The sequence below is a fragment of the Podarcis tiliguerta genome, assembly GCF_965153285.1.
Source record: "Podarcis tiliguerta genome assembly, chromosome: 2".
NCBI classification, from domain to species: domain Eukaryota; kingdom Metazoa; phylum Chordata; class Lepidosauria; order Squamata; family Lacertidae; genus Podarcis; species Podarcis tiliguerta.
The window spans coordinates 3,570,470-3,594,474 of NC_139535.1; the positions used below are offsets into that span (position 1 = coordinate 3,570,470).

Sequence of the window (24,005 nt, forward strand, 5' to 3'; positions counted from 1 at the left end):
TGGCTGGGTTTCCCCAGCCACTCTGGGCAGCTTCCAACAAAATATTAAAATACAATGGTCTGTTAAACATTAAAAGCATATACTGTGTTGGTTTCTGAGGGGAAAGCAAAGGCATTATGTTGGAAGACGCAGGGTAGATGAAGTGCTCTTCACACAGCACATAAACTGTGGAACAGAAGAGAATTAGGCAAATTCACGAAGGAGAGGGCTCTTAATGGCTCGTAGGCACAGTGACTCAACTCTGCCTCTGAATCACAGTTTCTGGAAACCACAGGATGACAGAGTGTTCTTATGCTCAAATGCTACCTGTGGGATTCCCCAAGATATTTGGGTGACCACCGAAAAACCAAAATGCTGAGCTAGGTGGGCCATTGGCCTGATCCAATAGGCTCTTCTTATGTTCTTACGTTAGAATCATAGAGTTGGAAGAGACCACAAGGGCCATCGAGTCCAACCCCCTGCCAAGCAGGAAACACCATCAAAGCACTCCTGACATATGGTGGTCAAGCCTCTGCTTAAAGACCTCCAAAGAAGGAGACTCCACCACACTCCTTGGCAGCAAATTCCACTGTCAAACAGCTCTTACTGTCAGGAAGTTCTTCCTAATGTTTAGGTGGAATCTTCTTTCTTGTAGTTTGGATCCATTGCTCCGTGTCCACTTCTCTGGAGCAGCCAGATTCGTTAACCAGCCAAATTCCCCAAACCAACTACTGTATTTTTCGCTCTATAAGACACACCTAGTTTTTGGAGGAGGGAAACAAGAAAAAAAATATTCTCAATCCCAGAAGCCTCTGGGATAGCCGCACAAAGCCTCTTCAGGGCAGCGGGAGGAAGGCTCCCTCAAGAGCTGTGCTCCCTTTAAAGAGCACACGGAGTGTGTGTGGGGCTCTTGGGGGCTTTTCCCCGAGGGGGGAGAAGGGCAGCCCGTCAGTCCCTTCCCCCACCTCCCAGAAAAGCCCCCAAGAGCCGCACACATGCTCCACGCGGCTCTTTAAAGGGAGCGCTGAGCAGAGCCTCCCGCCTGCATTCGCTCCATAAGACGCACACACGTTTCCGCTTACTTTTTAGGAGGGAAAAGGTGCGCCTTATGAGAGTCGGTGGAAGAAGACTGGAAAAAATTTAAAGCCTATCTACAAAAACATTGTAAAATTAATGAATGTCAGAAGGATGCTGGAATGAAGTTATATGGTTTTAGCAGAAATGTATTAAAGACTTAAGTAAAAGTGGATTGATAACGGGATAAAATGAAAAAATTAAGGTTAGATTGTTAAGATAAATTATAGAACAAAAATTGATTAAGATGGAAAGAATTTGCTGAAATAGTTAATTGAAAAAGAATACAAAAAAGGGAGGTGTGAGGAGGTCGATGAACCAAGTTAATGAAAGGTAAAGATGTGGAATATTGGATGTGTGTGTTTAATGTATTGTGGTTTTTTTTCATTTTTCTCTTTTTTTTCTTTTTTTTCTGTATTGTTGTAGTGGGTTTTTTTATTGTAATTGTAATGTATGTTTTGTTAAATTTATATTGTTTCCTTTTCCTTCTTTTTCTTTTTTCTGTAATTTCCAAACCCCTAATAATTATTTTTTTAAAAAAAAAGGTGTGTCTTATGGAGCGAAAAATACGGTCATTTTGCTAGAGGGAGAGAGAAGTCATCTTGATTTATTTTATCGTGCCAATACGCTGCTTTGACCCTTGCATGTTGTCGTCCTAGATGGACCGGAGACGAAACCCAAAAGATGCTCTCTATAATCGCCCGTAGCCCCGGCATCAAGGCCTTTATGAGCAGCAGCCCGGCTGTGGACGAGAAGCACTGGAAAGCCCTGCAGGATGAAATGCTCTCTCTGGGGTTCTCCAGATCCAGCTGCCAGCTCCGCGACAAGTGGAAGCGCCTGAAGATTGACTTTGTCAGTCAGGGCATCGAGGCGGCCTGCGGACAGGTCAGAGTCAAGAACCCTCCGCCCTTCTACAAGGAAGTGACTTCGATTTGGATTGCAGCTGGGAAACCACCTTTTGCGGAACACAGAAAGCCCGGTATGTTTTAAAAGAAACCTTCTGATTTGCAGGGTCTTCTGATTTTTTTCCAGATTTATCACTCCAGAATCTTTTTTAAAAAAAAATTTAATAATTAGTCTATAATGGGACGCGGGTGGCGTTGTGGGTAAAAGCCTCAGCGCCTAGGGCTTGCCGATCAAAAGGTTGGCGGTTCGAATCCCCGCGGTGGGGTGCGCTCCCGTCGTTCGGTCCCAGCGCCTGCCAACCTAGCAGTTCGAAAGCACGTCAAAGCGCAAGTAGATAAATAGGGACCGCTTACTAGTGGGAAGGTAAACGGCGTTTCCGTGTGCGGCTCTGGCTCGCCAGAGCAGCGATGTCACGCTGGCCACGTGACCCGGAAGTGTCTCCGGACAGCGCTGGCCCCCGGCCTCTTAAGTGAGATGGGCGCACAACCCTAGAGTCTGTCAAGACTGGCCCGTACGGGCAGGGGTACCTTTACCTTTACCTTTTTTAATTAATCTGTGTAAATCAGTGGCTGAGCAGAGCTTTGAACTCAGACTGCTGTCCAGCAGGATGTAGATGACAAAGCTTAAAATCTAGTGATAAATGATATAAAGTTTGATACAAACTTTAGATCCTGTGTGTTTGTGTGTGTGTGTGTGTGTCTAATAACCAATAGAGAAGGTAGGAAGAAAACAGACCACATAAAGCACAATATAGTATGTTAAGTATACTATTAAATAAAGAATTAAAAACAATGCAAATTTTAAAAATGAGAAATATAAAATAATTATATTAAACTGGTAAAAAAAACCCCAATGATAGGTGTTAATAATTTTAAAATTAAGGCAAGATCCTGTGCCAACAAGATTGAGTCCCATCAAGCTGCTTTGAATCACATTGGGGGGGAAAGGTGGGATATAAATAAATGACAATAGATTTCGCACTTTTGGAATTCCTGGGAGCATCCTGTTGATCAGGTTCTGAGTTCAGAGGTGCAAGATTCAAGTTCAGCTCCTATAGGAGTCCTCCTTTCTGATCACAAGCCATGGGAAGTACCAGCTAAAAAAAATGGCTTTGGAGATGCAATTGGTTGTGGTTATAAAAGGGCTTTCTCAGTGATGGCCTCAGCTTTTTGGATTGCTTTCTATAAGGAGAGGCAGGCAGGTCCCAGCCCTGCAGGTGCAAATTAGCGAGGGACAGGTCTCCTGAATCTTAAGGGTTGTTTAGAAAGTGCAGATTTTCTCACCCTTTTTATGACAAGTTGTTGTTGTTTAGTCGTTCAGTCGTGTCCGACTCTTCGTGACCCCCTGGACCAGAGCACGCCAGGCACTCCTGTCTTCCACTGCCTCCCGCAGTTTGCTCAAACTCATGCTGGTAGCTTCGAGAACACCATCCAACCATCTCATCCTCTGTCATCCCCTTCTCCTTGTGCCCTCCATCTTTCCCAACATCAGGGTCTTTTCCAGGGAGTCTTCTCTTCTCATGAGGTGGCCAAAGTCTTGGAGCCTCAGCTTCAGGATCTGTCCTTCCAGTGAGCACTCAGGGCTGATTTCCTTAAGAATGGATAGGTTTGATCTTCTTGCAGTCCATGGGACTCTCAAGAGTCTCCTCCAGCACCATAATTCAAAAGCCTCCATTCTTCGGCGATCAGCCTTCTTTATGGTCCAGCTCTCACTTCCATAATAAGGGGGTTCAAAACCAACATTGAAGTTCAGAGGGAAATCAAAGGGACCAAAAGAGGGAAATCTAGGACCTAAAGTAGTGAGTCCATGCCATGGAGTCTTCTCTTCTCATGAGGTGGCCAAAGTAGGACCTGCCAAAATTACTACTTCCCTGCCGCTCACCACCCTACTCCCTATAGCCGCTGGTGCCTCAGACTGAGGGGAGAGTAGGGCAACCCCAGGCATTCACTTGCTTGCACCCCAGCAGCTGCCTAAATTATGGGCTGCAAGGTGGAGGCTTCATTCCAGTATCTTGACTTGGCTGGGCTGAGTGCAAGGCTGCTGCAAGGCACTTTTTATTAATTGGCTCTTCAAAATAGACCCGCCTTCGTCTTCCTGGTGGCTTTCCATGTAGTGCTTTTTTCTGGGGTGGGGGAAACGGTGGTGGCACTCAACATGAGGCACTCACCACAGGCGTGGGGGGGGGGCACATTCTCTCCCCAAAGCACTTTCCCTGGAAAGCTTTGAGGTTAGCCACCCATGCTCTACACTGATTGGACAGTCCCTTCCCTCTGCCACTCACATCAGTTTCTCTCTCCGTTTCAGCGGTGGATGCGTCGGAGACCGACAACGAGAGCAATTCCACAAATGGGGAGCTGCCACCGATAAGGCAATGCCACAAGCCAGCAGCCGCTGGGCAGCAGCCGGAAGGGGCACTGCCAACAGGGCCTCCCGGGCTGGTTGTAGGGCCCAAGGCGGTCGATACTGGCAGAATTGCTCCTTTAGGTACTCAGGAGCCGAGCTGCTTATTTATTTTTATAAATAACAGGGGGCAGGCGGGTGGGGGGGATTCCCTGCTCCTGAATGGGGTAACTGTGACCCTGAGGGACCAGGTGCGCAGCCTGGGAGTCATTTTGGACTCACGGCTGTCCATGGAGGCACAGGTTAATTCTGTGTCCAGGGCAGCTGTCTACCAGCTCCATCTGGTACTCAAGCTAAGACCCTCCCTGCCCGCGGACTGTCTCACCAGAGTGGTGCATGCTCTAGTTATCTCCCGCTTGGACTACTGCAATGCACTCTATGTGGGGCTACCTTTGAAGGTAACCCGGAAATTTTAATTAATCCAGAATGCGGCAGCGAGACTGGTGACTGGGAGCGGCCGCCGAGACCATATAACACCGGTCCTGAGAGATCTGCATTGGCTCCCAGTACGTTTCCGAGCACAATTCAAAGTGTTGGTGCTGACCTTCAAAGCCCTAAACGGCCTCGGCCCAGTATACCTGAAGGAGCGTCTCCACCCCCATCGTTCTGGCCGGACGCTGAGGGCCTTCTGGCGGTTCCCTCCCTGCGAGAAGCCAAGTTACAGGGAACCAGGCAGAGGGCCTTCTCGGTAGTGGCACCCGCCCTGTGGAACGCCCTCCCACCAGATGTCAAAGAGAACAACAACTACCAGACTTTTAGAAGACATCTGAAGGCAGCCCTGTTTAGGGAAGCTTTTAATGTTTGACCTACACTGGCTCCCAGTATGTTTCCGAGCACAATTCAAAGTGTTGGTGCTGACCTTTAAAGCCCTAAACTAGCCATAACGGCTGTGCTCTGCCTCCACAGTTGAAGCAATGCTTCTGAATCCCAGTTTCTGGAAACTGCAGCTGGGGAAAGGCCTCCTGTGTTTGAATCCTGCTTGCAAGCTTCCCACAGGCATCTGGTTGGCCACCGTGAGACCAGGAAGCTAGACTAGATGGGCCATTGGTGTGGTCCAGCAAGCTCTTTCTACATTTTTATGCACTGTGTCTTAGATACTATTTTTATAATAATAATAATTTTTTATTTATACCCCGCCCATCTGGCTGGGTTTCCCCAGCCACTCTGGGCGGCTTCCAACAGAACACTAAAATACAATAACCTATTAAACGTTAAGAGCTTCCCTAAACAGGGCTGCCTTCAGATGTCTTCTAAAAGTCTGGTAATTGTTTTTCTCTTTCACATCTGGTGGAAGGGCGTTCCACAGGGCGGGTGCCACCACCGAGAAGGCCCTCTGCCTGGTTCCCTGTAACTTGGCTTCTCGCTTGGAGGGAACCACCAGAAGGCCCTCGCCGCTGGACTTTAGTGTCCGAGCAGAACGATGTGGGTGGTGACGCTCCTTCAGGTATACTGGGCCCAGGCCGTTTAGGGCTTTAAAGATCAGCACCAACACTTTGAATTGTGCTCGGAAACGTACTGGGAGCCAGTGTAGGTCTTTCAAGACCGGTGTCATATGGTCTCGGCAGCCGCTCCCAGTCACCAGTCTAGCTGCCGCATTCTGGATTAGTTGTAGTTTTTAATTAACACCACCTCCATTTGTTTCTGTAGTTGAAGTTGCAAGGAGGGTGACCAGATGCAGAGAAGAGAACGAAGGATGGGAGCAGGACGAGCCAATGACCCCGTCTTCTGAAGAGGAACCTCAAGGAACTCCTCCATCTCCTCCCTTCCACCACCAGCAGCAAGCCCCTTCCCTTCCAGAAGAGCAGATTGAGTTCAAAGAGATAAAGGAGGAGGTGGAAGATGCAGATGAATCTGTTTTGGGGTGCCCTCCTCAAGGACTTGCGGAAGCGGCTCGTAGCGGTGGCGGTCTTCTCACGACAACTGCAAGTAGCAGATCAGCACCTGCCGCAGAGAGGCATGTGCAGCAGTGGTATATCAGCCAACAATGCCCCACCTGTTCCTCAATGAGTAAGTCAAGTTACTGAACTAAGTACAGTGGTGCCTCGCAAGACGAAATTAATCCGTTCCGCGAGTTTTTTTGTTGAGCGAGTTTTTTCGTCTTGCGAAGCACCACTGCATTTAAACACTGACAACGGCGGGGAGGGGCGGGGAGAAGCAGGACAGCTGCCGCAGCCGGTACCTCAGACTCACCCGCGCGTTTGTGGCCACCGTGCGACGCGGCTGCTGGAGGGCGGCGGGGCTCAGGAGCGCGACTCGGCGGAACCGCCACCATCCTCTTCACCTGAGGGAGAGAGGGAGAGAGAGGCACTGGCGGCAACAGCTCTCTGAGGGGAGCGCGCGAGGGGGGTGGGCAGCGGCGCGAGGCACCAACCGTCAGCGGGAAGGTGCAAGGGAGCCGGAGGAGCGGGGAAGCGAGCGTGCGTGCGTGCAGTGCGTGTCGCCATGACACGAGAGGCAGGGCCGTTTCGTCTAGCGAAGCAAGCCCTTAGGAAAATCCGTCTTGCGAAGCACCTCAGAAAACGAAAAACTCTTTCGTCTTGCGAGTTTTTCGTCTTCCGAGGCATTCGTCTTGCGGGGTACCACTGTATTTTTCCATTCAAACCTTTGCGGGTGGCGCTGTGGTTTAAACCACTGAGGCATTTGGGCTTGCCGAAGGCAATAGAAGCTTTTGTGTTCCACATATGTACAAATGAAAGAACTTAAATGTGACAAGGATTCCCAGAATAATGCCTTGCTTCGCCCTGCCAGGGCTTTGTCAGCCGAGCATACTCGTATTTTGTGTATCAGAGACATGGAACAAGTGACATGGCAGATACCGCATACAGTGGTACCTCGGGTTACAGATGCTTCAGGTTACAGACTCCGCTAACCCAGAAATAGTTAAGAACTTTTGCTTCAGGATGAGAACAGAAATTGTGCTCTGGAGGCGCGGCGGCAGTGGGAGGCCCAATTAGCTAAAGTGGTGCTTCAGGTTAAGATCAGTTCTTTCGTCTGACAGCGGCATAAAACAACTATATTTTGCAAAGGCATGCGTTAAGATCTTTCGTATCCTTCATCTGATACCTGCATATGGCAGCTGCATACAACAACCATACTTTGCAAAGGCAGATGTGGAACATTACAAAGAAAAGTTCATCTTTTGCAAGTACTGTACTGTTCCTTAAAGTTGTTATGTTTGACACTTGTATTCACTAAGTGAATTCACTAAGACATACATGGAACACAAAAAGGTTTTATTTGGACATTACGTTAAAAAAAAAACTGATTCATTTGTACGTATGTGGAACACAAAAGCTTCTATTTGGACATTACGTATATAAGAACTGATCTATTTGTATTTCCTGTTCTAAATGTGGGTCCTTAATTGCTTCTATTCAATTACAGTGGTGCCCCGCAAGACGAATGCCTCGGAAGACGAAAAACTCGCAAGACAAAAGAGTTTTCCATTTTCTGAGTTGCTTCGCAAGACGGATTTCCCTATGGGCTTGCTTCGCAAGACGAAACGTCTTGCGCCTTTTTTTTTTAAAACTGCCAATGCATTCCTATGGGAAACCGTCAATACACATTGGTGCTTCGCAAGACGAAAAAACTCGTAGAACGAAAAAACTCGCAGAACGAATTAATTTCATCTTGTGGGGCACCACTGTAGTTAATGTGAAGAGTTATGTTTATATGATGTATAAAGAATTCATATAGTTAAACACAGCCAGTTACGTAGTGGGTATATTTGTTAGTAGAATTTACGCAACTATTGGTTTGACAGTGTTGTGTGTGGACAAACGCCGGCTCCCTCGGCCTGAAAGCGAGATGAGCGCCGCAACCCCATAGTCGCCTTTGACTGGACTTAACCGTCCAGGGGTCCTTTACCTTTACCATACAGATTCTTAATTTTTGAATCACCTGAACCCTTTTGTCCCAGCTCAGTCGTTGAGATCATCTGCAGAGCATCGTCAGTCTTTCCCCGAGTTGTTGAGTCTTTCCCCGAGTTGTTGCTCATGACACTAGAACTCGCAGACATCCAAGGAAGACAAATCCAGTCAAACCTCAGTTGTCGAACGTAATCCGTTCCGGAAGCACCATTTGGCTTCCGAAACATTCAAAAACCAAGGCACGGCTTCCGATTGGTTGCAAGAGATACCTGTGTTCAAGCGGAAGCCACGTCGGACGTTTGGCTTTTGAAAAACATTTGAAAACTGAAGTGTTTACTTCCACCTTTTCGGCATTTGGGAGCCAAAACGTTCAAAAACGGAGCCGTTCGGGATGTTTGAGTGTATTGGGAGATTCAGGACAGATAAAGCGAAGTCCTTTTTCACACAGTTAAACTATTCTCAGGAGGCATGATGGCCAACAACCCAGATCGCTTTAAGAGAGGATTAGACAAGTTCATAGAGGGCCATTGATGGCTACCAGTCATGGCTGGAGGCAGCCATGCTTCTGAATGGCAGGTGATGGAGACCACAGGAGGGGAGAGATGTTCTTGTGCCCGAGTCCTGCTGGCCGATTTCCCATTCAGACATTTGGTCAGCCGCTGTGAGAACAGGATGCCGGACTAGACAGGCCATTGGCCGGATCCAGTAGGCTCTTACTATGTTCTTGTGTACCAAATAACAACTAGAAATAGTTTTCAGAAATAGTTTTCTGAAGGAGTGTCTCCACCCCCATCGTCCAGCACTGAGGTCCAGCTCTGAGGGCCTTCTGGCGGTTCCCTCATTGCGAGAAGCGAAGTTACAGGGAACCAGGCAGAGGGCCTTCTCGGTAGTGGCGCCCACCCTGTGGAATGCCCTCCCATCTGATGTCAAGGGAATAAACAACTATCCGACTTTTAGAAGATATTTGAAGGCAGCCCTGTTTAGGGAAGTTTTTAATGTTTTACCGTGTTTTTAATATTCTGCTGGGAGCTGCCCAGAGAGGCTGGGGCAACCCAGCCAAATAGGCGGGGTATAAATAAATTGTTATTGTTATTATTTAGTGTAATTAGTCCAGTACTGTATTGTGCAAAATTCTGACAACAGAGATCCACCAGGCACCTTCTTTTCCAACTTTTAAGCACCTGCAGAAACGGTTACAGTGGTGCCCCGCAAGACGAATGCCTCGCAATACGGAAAACCCGCAAGACGAAAGGGTTTTCCGTTTGCAGAGGCGCTTCGCAAGACGAATTTCCCTATGGGCTTGCTTCACAAGACGAAAATTGACGAAAAATTTTGAGGTTTTTTTTTTTGCTCCAAAACCCCTTTTTCTGAATCGCTAAGCTGCTAAAAGCATTTTAGCAGCAAAACCGCTAATCCCTTAAGCCTTAAAAAGCCGTTTTTAGCCCTTAAAGTGCCAATAGCGCTAATCCGTCAATGGGCTTGCTTCGCAAGATGAAAAAACCGCAAGACGAAAAGACTCGCGGAACGGATTCTTTTCGTCTTGCGAGGCACCACTGTAATTGGTGTCCTTTTAACACACTTTTTTAGCTTATAGTTTTATGTATTTTTTCCGTAAACTTCTTTGATATCTTTTGGAGATAGCAGTCTATAAATAAAACAAAAGAATGGCGCATCTCAATGCTGATTTGCAGCATTATTACCGCTAAGGGAATAAAAATAAAAATAAACAGAGCAATCCCTACCCCCAGCAGAGAGTGGTTTTTTGTTTTTGTTTTTTTAGCAGAGAGTGGTTTCAAAACAATGCAAAATGTGTATTTAAGGCAGAAATAACTTTTCATCCAGCGGGAAAAGTTTGTTGAAACAAATTGGGTTCAGAAAGTACAGTGGTGCCCCGCAAGATGAATGCCTCGCAAGACGGAAAACCCGCTAGACGAAAGGGTTTTCCGTTTTGGAGGTGCTTCGCAAAACGAATTTGCTATGGGCTTGCTTCACAAGACGAAAATGTCTTGCGATTCCTGGGTTTTTTTCCCCCTCCCAGCCTTTTTCCCAAGCCCCTAAGCCACTTAACAGCTGTTCGCTAAGCCGCTGAACAGCTGATCTAAGCCGCTTATCAGCTGATCTAAGCCTCTAATAGCCTTTTAGCAGCTAATCCGCTAATCCCTTAAGCCTTTAATAGCCGCTAATAGCGCTAATCCGCTAATGGGCTTGCTTCGCAAGACGAAAAAAACCGCAAGACAAAGAGACTCGCGGAACGGATTCTTTTCGTCTTGCGAGGCACCATTGTATTCTACGGATATACCATCAGGCTGATCTGCAGCACGTAAAGAAATCTATTTCAAAAGTCAATCAATATTAGTGTATTTCCAGTTTTTCCTAGCATCCTACATTACTGCGGCAGACTCACCACGGCCTGGAATTAAATCTCTGTGCATACCTTACATTTAAAGCTGCGGCACATGTATGCAGCCTTAAACTCCCATGCGCCGCTGAGTCGTAACTTGGGTGGGACAGATCTCTCTTAAGTCCCGCAAGGGGACAACTGACTGCATTCCTCACAACATAGTTCCTCGTTGCAATACCTCCCACCTTGGTAGCCTCAGTGGCGTAGCGTGGGGGGTGCAGGGGGGCCGGCCGCACCGGGCGCAACATCTGGGGGGGGCGCTCGCACTCGCAGCTCTCTGCCCCTACCTGGCTCACTCACTCTCTCTCACTGCAGTGCTGGCTGTGCGAATCCGATCCGAGGCACCGGGTCGCCACCCACTGTGGAGGGGAGGGTGCCAGGCGTGCGGTGCGGTGCGGAGAGAGAGCGAGGGACTATCTGGGGGAGGGACAATGCAGCGGGGGGGCGCACAAATTACTTGCCTTGCCCCGGGTTAGGGGGCGCAAATTACTTGCCTTGCCCCAGGTGCTGACAACCCACGCTACGCCACTGGGTAGACTTTAGCAATAAAATGTCTTTCTATTCTCGTTTTTTATAATAAAGGCGGAGAAATTGAGAAGCTGAAGAACGAGACAGAGGCGTTAAAGAATGAGACAGGAAGATGGAGGGACGAGATGTTGGAGGCGCTGCAACGGATTGAAAAAAAGATGGATGCTGTCCTGTCTGCGGTGGCCCCTGGACCGCCCACCCATGAGCACTGATAGTAGAGCACTTGACGAGCACAAATAGATTCCCTAGCAATGAGGCATAGTTCCCCCTGTATTTACTAGGTCTTGAGAGTGTAAATTGTCTTCTCATTCATGTTTGGAGTTCTGGGCTGGAGACTGGTGGGGAGGTTAGTAGCTGTGCATCGAGTGAGCATTTATGTTTGGAATTGTTATCTGTGTAAGGTGCCGATACCTTTCTGTGTTTTCTGTTGCTGCTTCCAATCGCCTTGTTTCAAAATGCCTGTGCTAATAAAATACACATCATTCCAGCCATTCCACTCTCTGTTTGTGTGAGTGCACAAGTGCGTGTGCATGTGCGCAAAACCCCAGGTTGCATATTATGAATGATCCCATCCTGAGCTGCTGTCTTCATCCTTGCAGGGATGAAGAGGAATAATAATAAAGTCATACCTCATGTTGCATTTGCTTCAGGTTGAGCGTTTTCAGGTTGCGTCCCGCGGTGACCTGGAAGTACCAGAAAGGGTTACTTCCGGGTTTCGCAGCTCGCGCATGCACGGACGCTCAAAATGACATCACGCGCATGCGCAGAAGCAGCAAATCTGCTCGTGTTGCGAACGGGGCTCCGGAACGGATCCAGTTCGCAAGCAGAGGTACCACTGTAATAATAATAATAATAATAATAATAATAATAATAATACAGTTGTACCTTGGAAGTCGAACAGAATCTGTTCTGGAAGTCCTTTCCACTTCCAAAACGTTTGGAAACCAAAGTGTGGCTTCCAATTGGCTGCATGAAGCTCCTGCAGCCAATTGGAAGCCACATCGGACGTTGGGCTTCCAAAAAAACCATTAAAAAACCGGAGCCATTCGTTCAGGAGCCAGGGCATTCGGCTTCCAAGGTACAACTGTAATAATAATTTATTATTTGTACCCCCGCCCATCTGAATGTGTTTCCCCAGCCACTCTGAGCAGCTTCCAGCATATATAAAAACATATAATAGGATTACCTTTCTAACTTCCCTCCCAAAGGAGCCCAGGTAGGCAAACACTTCAGTGCTAAAGCACAACAATTAAAACAGAAACATTATGTAAAACTAAAAGCAATCACATACTCTCACAGCCAATAATCATCTCTCAGGGGATAGATGGCACACTCCCAAGTCTCAGATCGCGTGTACCTGCCCTGCTTCAGTCTACTTCCAGTTTTGTAGGTTATGGGTTGAGGAAAGACAGCCATTCAGACTCTTTTCTGCAATGACGGATGCCATCCTCGTCCCTTGTGATATTTGTGACATGGTTTTTGCAAGAACCGAACATCTGAATGCAATAAAAGGACAACAGCAGAGGATCTTGCCAATACTCGGAGGCAACGAATTCAGTTTTATTTAAGCAAACACTGGTCAACACAGATTACAATGCAAACACGAAGACAATTACAACATAAACCTAGAAATCCTCTTAATACCTCTATGGGTCCCAATCACACACCTAGCTTGGCTGCAATTGCATACTCACTTTCCTGTAAATAAATGCCCCAGTGCGGCTTAGTGCAGAGGTGGTTTTATGGAAGTGCGACTTAGAATCATAGAATAGAATCATAGAGTTGGAATAGACCACAAGGGCCATCGAGTCCAACCCCCTGCCAAGCAGGAAACACCATCAGAGCATTCCTGACATATGGTTGTCAAGCCTCTGCTCAAAGACCTCCAAAGAAGGAGACTCCACCACACTCCTTGGCAGCAAATTCCACTGTCGAACAGCTCTTACTGTCAGGAAGGTCTTCCTAATGTTTAGGTGGAATCTTCTTTCTTGTAGTTTGGATCCATTGCTCCGTGTCCGCTTCTCTGGAGCAGCAGAAAACAACCTTTCTCCCTCCTCTATGTGACATCCTTTTATATATTTGAACATGGCTATCATATCACCCCTTAACCTCCTCTTCTCCAGGCTAAACATGCCCAGCTCCCTTAGCCGTTCCTCATAAGGCATCGTTTCCAGGCCTTTGACCATTTTGGTTGCCCTCCTCTGGACACGTTCCAGTTTGTCAGTGTCCTTCTTGAACTGTGGTGCCCAGAACTGGACACAGTACTCCAGGTGAGGTCTGACCAGAGCAGAATACAGTGGCACTTGTTCAGCCACACTGGGCGCCAGCACTGCAACAATGATGCAGAATGCATCACAAGAGGTGGAGGCACTGAATTTTAGCATTGTACTTAAATTTGAGAGCCCAAGTACACAACTGCTTAGTACCAAGTCAGCATGTCTATGACTGGCCATTTAAGCATGATTTAGTCCATTGTGGCAACCATGTAAACCAGTACTCCATGGCAGTCCCTATCCCAGTTCACACTATTGAGTGTCCCTCTTTATTAGCACCTCCTGCTTCTCAACCGGAAGTAATGCAGCCTTCAGAAAAGCATTGATCAGAGGTCACTAGAGTAGGGCTATATATCGGCCACAGCCGGATTGATGTCCATATAATGATACCGGTTTCATGATTTTTGATCTGGCAATATAATGTGAATCATTAAGTGTGTTAGGGCTGGGTGACATATCGTCCAAAACTGGTTTGAAGTCCATGTTATGATATCAGTTTCATGATTTTTGATCTGGCAATATATTGCTAATCATGAAGTATGTGTGATGATAGTGATTATTTATACCCCACCCATTTGGCTGGGTTTGCCCAGCCACTCTGGGCAGCTCCCAACAGAATATTAATAATAATCAGAAAGAGATAAAACATTAAAAACTTCCCTAAACAGGGCTGCCTTCAGGTGTCTTCTAAAAGTCAGATAGTTGTTTATTTCCTTGACATCTGATGGGAGGGCGTTCCACAGGGCGGGCGCCACTACCGAGGAGGTGTGTGTGTGTGCGCGCGCGTGCAATGCAAAAATCACAACGTGGATAAAACTGGGAAGCCAGCCAATACCTCTACACATCTCCATTCTTATTTCAGACATAGTGATATATCAGTATATCGCAATGTTTAGCGATATCTCCCAGCCCTAGGGGGTCATCCAGAAGCTAACATCTATATTAATTGTTCTACCCAGTACATTTCCGAGCACAATTCAAAGTGTCGGTGCTGACCTTTAAAGCCCTAAACGGCCTCGGTCCAGTATACCTGAAGGAGCGTCTCCACCCCCATTGTTCTGCCCGGACACTGAGGTCCAGCGCCGAGGGCCTTCTGGCGGTTCCCTCACTGCGAGATGCCAAGTTACAGGGAACCAGGCAGAGGGCCTTCTCGGTGGTGGCACCCGCCCTGTGGAACGCGCTCCCACCAGATGTCAAAGAGAACAACAACTACCAGACTTTTAGAAGACATCTGAAGGCAGCCCTGTTTAGGGAAGCTTTTAATGTTTGATGTATCACAGTATTTTAATATTCTTTTGGAAGCCGCCCAGAGTGGCTGGGGAAACCCAGCCAGATGGGCGGGATATAAATTATTATTATTATTATTATTATTATTATTATTATACCCACATTTGCTTCTGACTCCACCTCCAAATGGCATGTGGCCCTCACAAGGAGGGCAACCTTCAGGCAGAAAAAGGTTGCCCACCCCCGACCAAAAACATCTGTTTGCTGTGCACCAAAAATAACCCATGGCCTGCCTGTCAATGGTAGGGCCGGCGAGAATGGCACCTTCGGAGGGGATAAAAGGGATCTACAAAAGAAACATGGAAGCACACTGTTACTCAGCAAAAGAAAGTGAAAATCTAAGGGGGGGAATCTTATTCACACCTTCTTTAGTGGGGGGGTTGCCAGACAGGAAAAAGCACCATCAGGCTACAGGAGAGGGAGGGAGATGATGGTACTGTAAGTCTTCTCTGTTGCCTCTGCTGAAACACCAACTGCAGCCAAGCCATTCCATCGGGATTTAGGAGAGGGGGGCTCTCCCATCAACTTTGCCAAAAGACCAGCCATGTTCGCTTCCTCCTCTCCGATTTTTCCCCATTCCAGATGGTACATACAAAAACCTTGCGCTCCCAGGAATTACTACCTAGCACCTGTCTGAATTCTTTGAAGTCGTACCTTGGAAGTCGAACGGAATCCGTTCCGGAAGTCCCGTCAACTTCCAAAGCGTTCGGAAACCAAAGCGCAGCTTCTGATTGGCTGCTGGAAGCTCCTGCAGCCAATCGGAAGCACCGGAAGCCCCACCGGATGTTCGGTTTTCAAAAATAGTTCGCAAACCGGAACAGTCACTTCCGGGTTTGCGGTGTTCGAGAACTAAGCTGTTCGAAAACCAAAGTGTGAATGTATCTGAGTTATTCCACTAGAAACTCGCTATTCCAAACATGCTTATTGTTTCTAGGCAGTGTGAATCTTTTGGATACTTCTGGAGCAATTTCCACACTCCCTGCATTTAGAAGGCTTCTCTCGCATGCAAATCCTCTGGTGTGTTACTACAAACCATTCCTAAGGCTTCTCTTTGTTGGGATACTGCCAGGGAGACAAAGTCCATCATGACTCCACGTCGTCTCCGGACGTCCATCGATCTCCCGTAGACACGCAGTATCAGCAATTAGCGACACGAGCTCCAGAAATAGCTTGCCACATTCCAGAGCCGATGCACGCTCTATCAGCAGATAATGCACAGCGAAAGATGCACTCAGGAGAGCATTATTTAGAAGTTTATTCAGCGTTGATCAGAACAAAGAAAAACATGACTGCCTGCTTCAGTGTTCCAGCACAGAGAGAGAAACGAAAACAAAGACACAACAGAAACATCCTGTGAAACAGGAAATACGCAGGCTGTGACACAAACATCCTGCTCCCTTTTAAGGTGGAACAGAAATATCCTAACACTCTTCCGTGTGGATTCTCTGGTGTAAAATAAGTTGCGTGCTATTGCTGAAACTCTTTCCACACTCCAAGCATTTGTATGGTTTCTGCACTGTAGCATCTCTGTGGACTTTCCGGTGAGAAGAGAGACTTGAAACCTGACTGTAACTCTTTCCACATTCTGAGCATTTAAACGGCTTCTCCCCTGTGTGGGTGATCTGATGTCTCGTAAGGAGTGTGCTATCACAAAAGCTCTTTCCACACTCCAAACACTTGTAGTGTTTTTCTCCTGTGTGGGTTTTCCGATGCGATGCAAGTTGTGAGGTGGTACAGAAGCTTTTCTCGCACTCTGGGCACTTGTACGGTTTCTCTCCTGTATGGATTCTGTGATGAGAGGCAAGACTTGAATTCCAACTGAAGCTCTTTCCGCATTCCAAACATTTAAACGGTTTTGCTCCCGTGTGTATTCGCTGATGGGAAGTAAGGTGTGTTCTCTGATGGAAGCTCTTCCCACAATCCAAACACTTATATGGTTTCTCCCCTGTGTGGATTCTCTGATGTAAAGTGAGGTTTCGGCTCTGACGGAAGCTCTTACCACAGTCCAAGCATTTATATGGTTTCTCCTCTTTGTGAATTGTTTGGTGCCTGTTAAGAAGTGTGCCGTCACTGAAGCTCTTTCCACACTCCAAGCACTTGTAAGGCTTCTCTCCTGTGTGGCTTCTCTGATGTAAAATAAGCTGTGTGCTGTTACTGAAGCACTTCCCACACTCCAAGCATTTGTATGGCTTCTGTCTTACGGCATCTCTGTGTATTCTCCGATGTGAAGTAAGACTTGACCTCTGACTGTAGCACTTTCCACATTCCAAGCATTTAAATGGTTTCTCCCCTGTGTGGATTATCTGATGTCTCGTAAGGAGAGTGCTATCTGAGAAGCTCTTTCCACACTCTGAACACTTAAAAGGTTTCTCTCCGGTGTGAGTCTTATGGTGTGATGCAAGTTGTGTGGTGGTACAGAAGCTCTTCCCACACTCCACACACTTATGTGGTTTCTCTCCTGTGTGAATCCTGTAATGTGAAGTAAAATTTGAATTCCAGCTGAAGCTCATTCCACATTCCAAGCATTTAAATGGCTTCTCCCCTGTATGGATTCGTTGGTGGGAAGTAAGGTGTGTTCTCCGATGGAAGTTCTTCCCACAATCCAAGCACTTGTATGGCCTCTCCCCGGTGTGTATTCTCTGATGTAAAGTAAGGTTCCTGCTCTGACGGAAGCTCTTCCCACATTCCAAGCATGTAAATGGCTTCTCCCCTGTGTGGATTATCTGATGTCTAGTAAGGAGTGTGCTATCACAGAAGTTCTTTCCACATTCCAAGCACTTGTACGGCTTCTCCCCTGTGTGGATCCTCTGGTGTGAAGTAAGATTTGAATTCCAGCTGAAGCTCTTTCCACATTCCAAGCATTTAAATGGCTTCTCCCCTGTATGGATCCGTTGATGGGAAGCAAGGTTTCTGCTCTGGCGGAAGCCCTTTCCACACTCTGAACATTTATACGGTTTCTCTCCGGTGTGTGTTCTGCAATGGACAGCAAGGAGAGACTTAGAAATGAAAGCTTTCCCACAAAAAGGGCACTCATACCTCTTTTTTCCCTTGTGGTGTTTATATTGTCCTGGGGTTTCATGAAGGTCATCAGCGTGACACACAATGGATTTCTCTCTCCAGTTCTCTACGTGGTTTTCTTCCTGCCTCCTTGATTCATCTTGAGGATTGAAGGTCTTGTCCTCCAATTCATGAACAGCTGCTTCTGGTGGCAGCTGATGCGGTTCTCTACAATTCTCCTGTCCATCACCTGCTAGAATAAAGAGGGAATCAAGATAAGAAGAGCAATAAGAATCCATTGGCTGTTCTTTCGGTATTTATTTCATATACGTGTGTGTGTGTGTATCACATAAAACTAAGAAAGTCTGTGTGGTTTACAAAACAACAAATACAATCTCAGGACCGTAATACCTCAAGGACTGCCTCTTTTCATATGTACCTACTCGGACCCTGAGATCATCTTCTGAGGCCCTTCTTTGTGTGCCTCCTCCTCAAGAGGTCCAGAGGGTGGCAACGTGAGAACAGGGCCTTCTCTGCAGTGGCTCCCCATCTGTGGAATGCTCTCCCCACGGAAGTTTGCCTGGTGCCTTCATTATACACCTTTAGGCGCCAGGCAAAAACGTTCCGTTTTAACCAGGCCTTTGGTTGATCTGCTTTACATCCTATGCCCTTTTAAAATGTGGGTTTTTTTGTGGAGGGGCTATTAGGTTGTTGCTTCTATTTTTATTATGTATTTTGTGGTTTTATATATTGATTTTATTCTGTGAACCACCCTGTGACCACCGGGTATAAAACGGTATATAAATTCAATGACTAAATGACTCCAAAATGTGTTATTATATTATAATGTAATATAACAACGTAAAATCCCGCCCCAAAGCAAAAACATTGCCAATTGTGCCAATTACTTTCTCTCAGTCACCAAACTGCTTCCACTCTACTAACGGAGTACTGCAACAACATCAAGACACAATGAAACTGCTCAATGACCGAACCGTGTAAAATAATATACAGTGGTACCCCGCAAGACGAATGCCTCGGAAGACGAAAAACCCACTAGACGAAAGGGTTTTTCGTTTTCTGACGTGCTTCGCAAGACGGATTTTTCTAAGGGCTTGCTAGACGAAACAGCCCTGCCTCTCCTGTCATGGCGACGGTCGCATGCTCGCTTCCCCGCTCCTCCGGCTCCCTCCCACCTTCCTGCTGACAGCTCCTCCGGCTCCCTCCCACCTTCCGGCCGACCTTCCGACCTTCCGGCTGCCTCGCGCCACTGCCCACCGCCCTCGCGCACTCCCCTCAGAGCCGTTGCCGCCAGCAGCCAGCGTTGCAGCCGGAGTCGCGCTCCTGAGCCCCGCTGCCCTCCAGCAGCCGTGTCGCGCAGTGTCCACAAGGCGCGGGTGAGTTCAAGGACCGGCTGCGGCAGCTGCCCTGCTTCTCCCCACCCCTCCCCGCCGTGGTGCTTCCAAGACGAAAAAACTCTACGAAAAAGCTCGCGGAACGAATTAATTTCGTCTTGCGAGGCACCACTGTATTGCAATGAATGGCCACTCGTCAATCACACAGATGTGCCGTCCCCAACAGTAATCTGCCTGTCACCCAAGCTACTATCTCCCACCCAAAGGTGGGTGGAGCTGCAGAACACCCTCCCTGGGACTCATCCTGTCACCGTGGGGTGCCCTCAGACATTTCTGTCCGTTTGCATTTCCTGGTACAGAAAGTACTGATCTGATGTGTAGAGATCTTTCCCATTCTAACTAATTCAAGAGGGAAGAAGCAAACAGAAGGTTATTCCTTCAGAGAAGTGGAGTACAGGTGGTTTAAACTGGTTCTCTTATCTCTTTCTGTCAAGGTCATGCTGACTATGATAAGAGGCCAGAAGGAGCCTGGGTTTCACACTTGCTTTTTCTATCTCTTTTCCGTCTGGTGTGCTGTTCTGTACATAGTATGCTTGGTGTTGAGGTTTAGACGTACTATAAGTTATTGTACGTTTAAGTTAAGTCTACTGCTACTGGATTTCTTATGGACAGTGCCAATCCTGAATGTATAGGATTTGTGACCATTATGCTCATTTGCCTTCAGTAGCAGTAAAGCTCTGCTGGATGGAATATAATTGCCTCTGGTCTATTTTGGGGGAATCCTGCAACATGTTTAAGATTTTACTCTGCTAACTATACAGTGGACGTTTGGGTTGCAAACCTGATCTGTGTGGGATGCACGTTCACAACCCGCAGGGTTCACAACCTGCAGCGGCGCATCTGCACACATGCGGGTTGCGACCCAGCACTTCTGCGCATGCGCGGCTGCTGAAATCCGAAAGTAACCCATTCCGGTACTTCCAGCTTTCAGCGCGTCTGTAACCCAAAAAAACAACCTGAAGCGTCTGTAAGCCGAGTTATGACCGTACATTAGAATCTACTCTGGATCAATACTGAGTAGAATTTCAATGGCAATTTCAACCCACACAAGAAGCATTCTGCAAGCAACACAACTACTACAGATATGGTTCTTTCCTCATCCTGTTCAACCCGATCACGAATTCATCTGGAGAATGGACAAGTTGACTGCTTCTACAGCAATATCAAATAAAGACACAAGTATACTTACCCAGACAGGTCTCATTCCCACAGTTCTCCGGCATGACTTCCTCGCACACATCCATCTCCTCAGAGGATGGAGGAACCTGGAGAAAGACAGTGTAACATAAAAAGAATAGGAGGAGGAGTTTGGATTTGATATCCCGCTTTATCACTACCCGAAGGAGTCTCAAAGTGGCTAACATTCTCCTTTCCCTTCCTCCCCCACAACAAACACTCTGTGAGGTGAGTGGGGCTGAGAGACTTCAGAGAAGTGTGACTGGCCCAAGGTCACTCAGCAGCTGCATGTGGAGGAGCGGAGATGCGAACCCGGTTCACCAGATTACGAGTCCACCACTCTTAAGCACTAGTGCCAGTGCCTTCTGTCAAGAGTTTGGGTGGAATCTTTAACGTCTCCCTTTCTATGGAGGCGCAGACCACAGCAATACCAAAGGCGGCATTTCTTTCATCTCCACCAAGCTAAGCAGTTGGTCCCTTACCTCTCTTGCCCTGACCTCGCCACTGTGATCCACCTCCAGGCTTGATTATTGTAACTCACTGTACATGGGGCTGCCCTCAAGACTGACCCAGAAACTCCAGCGGGTGCAGAATGCCGCAGCGAGACTCCTTACGGGGTCTTCGCCCCAGGATCACATTCACCCAGTGCTATACCAGCTGCAGTGGCTCCGGGAGGAGTACAGGGTCAGGTTTAAGGTGCTGGTTTTAACCTTTAAAGCCCTATACGGCTTAGGACCCTCATACCTATGGGACTGCCTCTCCTGGTATGTCCCACAGAGGACCTTACGTTCTGCAAATAACAACACCCTGAAGATCCCAGGTCCCAGGGAGATTAGATTGGCCTCGACCAGAGCCAGGGCCTTTTTGGCAGTGGCCCCGGCCTGGTGGAACGCTCTCTCACAAGAGACCAGGGCCGTGTGAAATTTTACATCCTTCCGCAGGGCCTGCAAGATGGAGTCGTTCCGCCAGTCCTTTTGTCAGAGTTGATTCTGACTCATTTTCTCTTTGTATACGAACAAGCACGAAGGAGGTTTCCCAGCCCGCTCACAAGTCCTTATAATATCAGTGGAAACAGTTGGTCCTGGCGAGTATTAACCGCTTTCAGTTTTAACCTGAGGATTGTCATTTGTCCAGTTTTAATTCTAATTTTAATTTATTTGAACTAATTTTGGGATGCATTTTAATCGATTGATTGCTTGTTTTTATGTATATTGTATTATTTATATGATGTTAGCTGCTCTGAGCCCAGCTCCAGCCAGCGAGTGCAGAGTATAAATGAAAAATTATTATTATTATTATTATTATTATTATTATTAAATAAATGCATGCAATAAATAAGCAATAAATCTATGCAGGGCATCTGGGCCTGCGTCCCTGTATCCAGCTATCCCTCTAATGACTCCTCTGTCTAGCAGAGCATCCCTTCCAGGGCATAGCTGTCAACTTTTCCCTTTTCTTGAGAGGAATCCTATTCGGAATAAGGGAATTTCTCTTTTAAAAAGGAAAACGTTGACAGCTATGTTCCAGGGGTCCCAGAAGGGTTGCCACCTGTCCTGTACAATACAGGATTGCCCTGCATTTCAGTGTAAAATGCTGCATCCTGTATTGATAAGCCGCCCAGAGTGGCTGGGGAAACCCAGCCAGATGGGTGGGGTATAAATAATAACTTCTTCTTCTTCTTCTTCTTCTTCTTCTTCTTCTTCTTCTTCTTATACAGTTTTGACCTGTATTTCAGGTCTTTCTCTCTCCCCCTCTCTCTCCAAATTAGGGATCCTTTCCAAATGCCTGTGCTTGGTAGGGTGAGTGAAAGGTCATGGAATTGCAGACTTGGAAGGGACAACTAAGGGTCATCAAGACCAACCCTCTGCAGGTCATACATTTAAGCTCTGGGTAGCCAAGCACAGACTTACAATTAATGTTTGTGTGCGGCAAATTCCAGAGGGACCCATCCTGTTAGGCTGCTAGATTGCAATTTCGGTTGTTTCGGAATCACCAGATGAAAACAAAAAAAACCCAACATGCCCCGCAACCAGCCCACCCCATATTTTGCCAGAACAAAGGTAGCAGCCCTAGGTCCTGGGCAATGAAGGGCCTTGCCCAGCTTCAAAGAAGACCCCACCCCAGTTTAGCAAGAGATGTTGAGCTGGGAGGGTTGGGGTCGGGGATTGAACCTGCAACCCTACGCATTGTGGAAAACCGCCCAGCCTTCTTCTCTCCCCCCCCCAACCCCTCTCCTCCTTTTCATTGGGGTGGGGAGGGGATTCTCCCTCCAGAACAGAGCTATCCCTTCTCTAACCCCCCCACTATCCCCTTTCCACTCACCTTTCCAGCTTTCCCCCCAAAAAATGGTGGTGGGGGGCAGAGTAGAGGAAGGGTGGGAAGAAAGGACACCCACCCCACACCAGCTGACAGCCTGTGGCCTCTCTAGGAATGCAAGAACCCCTCCCACTCCTCCTCAATAAAGAAAAATGATTGATGGAGGAGGAGGAGGAGGAGGAGGCAGGGATGACCGGAAACGGAGAGCGAGCGCTGCTTCCTAGAGAGGCAGCACTTCCGCCCCCTCCCCGTGGGAAAGGAGCAGGGTATTGTCCCACGCGCTGAGCTGCGCGACGCGCCTCTGCTTCTGCCTTCTTGGCAAGGGAGCGTGTGGGTGCAAAGCGCCTTTTTGGGGTGCAAGGAAACTGGGGAGGGAGAGAGGAAAGGAGCCCTGCTCCAGGCAGGGGGTGAAGGCAACCAGAGAGGCAGGGAGGCTGCTTCTGGAGGAGGTGGGGACATAGGATCAACGACTTGGATGATGGACTCAAGGGCATCCTGATCAAATTTGCAGATGACACCAAACTGGGAGGGGTGGCTAACACCCCAGAGGACAGGATCACACTTCAAAACGACCTTGACAGATTAGAGTACTGGGCCAAAACAAACAAGATGAACTTTAACAGGGAGAAATGTAAAGTATTGCACTTGGGCAAAAAAAGGAGAGGCACAAATACAAGATGGGTGACACCTGGCTTGAGAGCAGTACATGTGAAAAGGATCTAGGAGTCTTGGTTGACCACAAACTTGACATGAGCCAACAGTGTGACGCGGCAGCTAAAAAAGCCAATGCAATTCTGGGCTGCATCAATAGGAGTATAGCATCTAGATCAAGGGAAGTAATAGTGCCACTGTATTCTGCTCTGGTCAGACCTCACCTGGAGTACTGTGTCCAGTTCTGGGCACCACAGTTCAAGAAGGACACTGACAAACTGGAACGTGTCCAGAGGAGGGCAACCAAAATGGTCAAAGGCCTGGAAACTATGCCTTATGAGGAACGGCTAAGGGAGCTGGGCATGTTTAGCCTGGAGAAGAGGAGGTTAAGGGGTGATATGATAGCCATGTTCAAATATATAAAAGGATGTCACATAGAGGAGGGAGAAAGGTTGTTTTCTGCTGCTCCAGAGAAGCGGACACGGAGCAATGGATCCAAACTACAAGAAAGAAGATTCCACCTAAACATTAGGAAGAACTTCCTGACAGTAAGAGCTGTTTGACAGTGGAATTTGCTGCCAAGGAGTGTGGTGGAGTCTCCTTCTTTGGAGGCCTTTAAGCAGAGGCTTGACAACCATATGTCAGGAGTGCTCTGATGGTGTCTCCTGCTTGGCAGGGGGTTGGACTCGATGGCCCTTGTGGTCTCTTCCAACTCTATGATTCTATGAGGATG

The 24,005-nt window shown here is 47.6% G+C and overlaps 2 protein-coding genes across 5 annotated transcripts in view; one reads left to right on the forward strand and one right to left on the reverse strand.

The window, feature by feature from the left end:
• The window catches only part of LOC310670113 (uncharacterized protein), a 46,440-nt gene extending 34,796 nt beyond the window's left edge, over window positions 1-11,644 (forward strand). The window contains exons 15-18 of the mRNA XM_083424771.1: window positions 1,713-2,032; window positions 4,264-4,443; window positions 6,007-6,366; window positions 11,212-11,644. Coding sequence (XP_083280897.1) covers window positions 1,713-2,032; window positions 4,264-4,443; window positions 6,007-6,366; window positions 11,212-11,369 — 1,018 coding nt within the window. The 3' untranslated portion in view covers window positions 11,370-11,644. The remainder of the gene's footprint in view (window positions 1-1,712; window positions 2,033-4,263; window positions 4,444-6,006; window positions 6,367-11,211) is intronic.
• Window positions 11,645-12,686: 1,042 nt separating this feature from the next.
• Window positions 12,687-22,843, reverse strand: LOC310670298 (uncharacterized protein). 4 transcript variants are annotated; one of them, XR_014507557.1, is made up of 6 exons: window positions 22,628-22,843; window positions 20,319-20,394; window positions 16,146-17,967; window positions 14,816-15,766; window positions 13,461-14,381; window positions 12,687-12,911 (listed from the first exon to the last, which is right to left on the reverse strand). XR_014507557.1 is itself a non-coding variant. In XM_083425434.1 (4 exons), the coding sequence occupies exons 1-4, from the start codon at window positions 22,252-22,254 to the stop codon at window positions 15,703-15,705; spliced, it is 1,998 nt and encodes a 665-aa protein (XP_083281560.1). In that variant the 5' UTR covers window positions 22,255-22,621; the 3' UTR covers window positions 15,291-15,702. The 4 variants fall into 4 exon arrangements, 2 of the variants coding, with proteins under 2 accessions (XP_083281560.1, XP_083281561.1); XR_014507558.1 differs by having other exon boundaries at window positions 16,146-17,964; window positions 22,628-22,810; XM_083425434.1 differs by lacking the exons at window positions 12,687-12,911; window positions 13,461-14,381; window positions 22,628-22,843 and adding an exon at window positions 22,216-22,621 and having other exon boundaries at window positions 15,291-15,766; window positions 16,146-17,964.
• Between the last annotated feature and the right edge of the window lie 1,162 nt (window positions 22,844-24,005).

What these genes read in the sequence shown, in the direction of transcription:
- LOC310670298 (XM_083425434.1), bottom strand. Translation starts at nt 22,254, where the DNA reads ATGGGTCCCTCTGGAATTTGCCGCACACAAACATTAATT. An exon ending in GCCGCACACAAACATTAATT is followed by an intron (nt 20,395 to 22,215) that starts GTAAGTCTGTGC and finishes GTCTTTCTCCAG; the next exon opens with GTTCCTCCATCCTCTGAGGA. An exon ending in TGGGAATGAGACCTGTCTGG is followed by an intron (nt 17,965 to 20,318) that starts GTAAGTATACTT and finishes TTATTCTAGCAG; the next exon opens with GTGATGGACAGGAGAATTGT.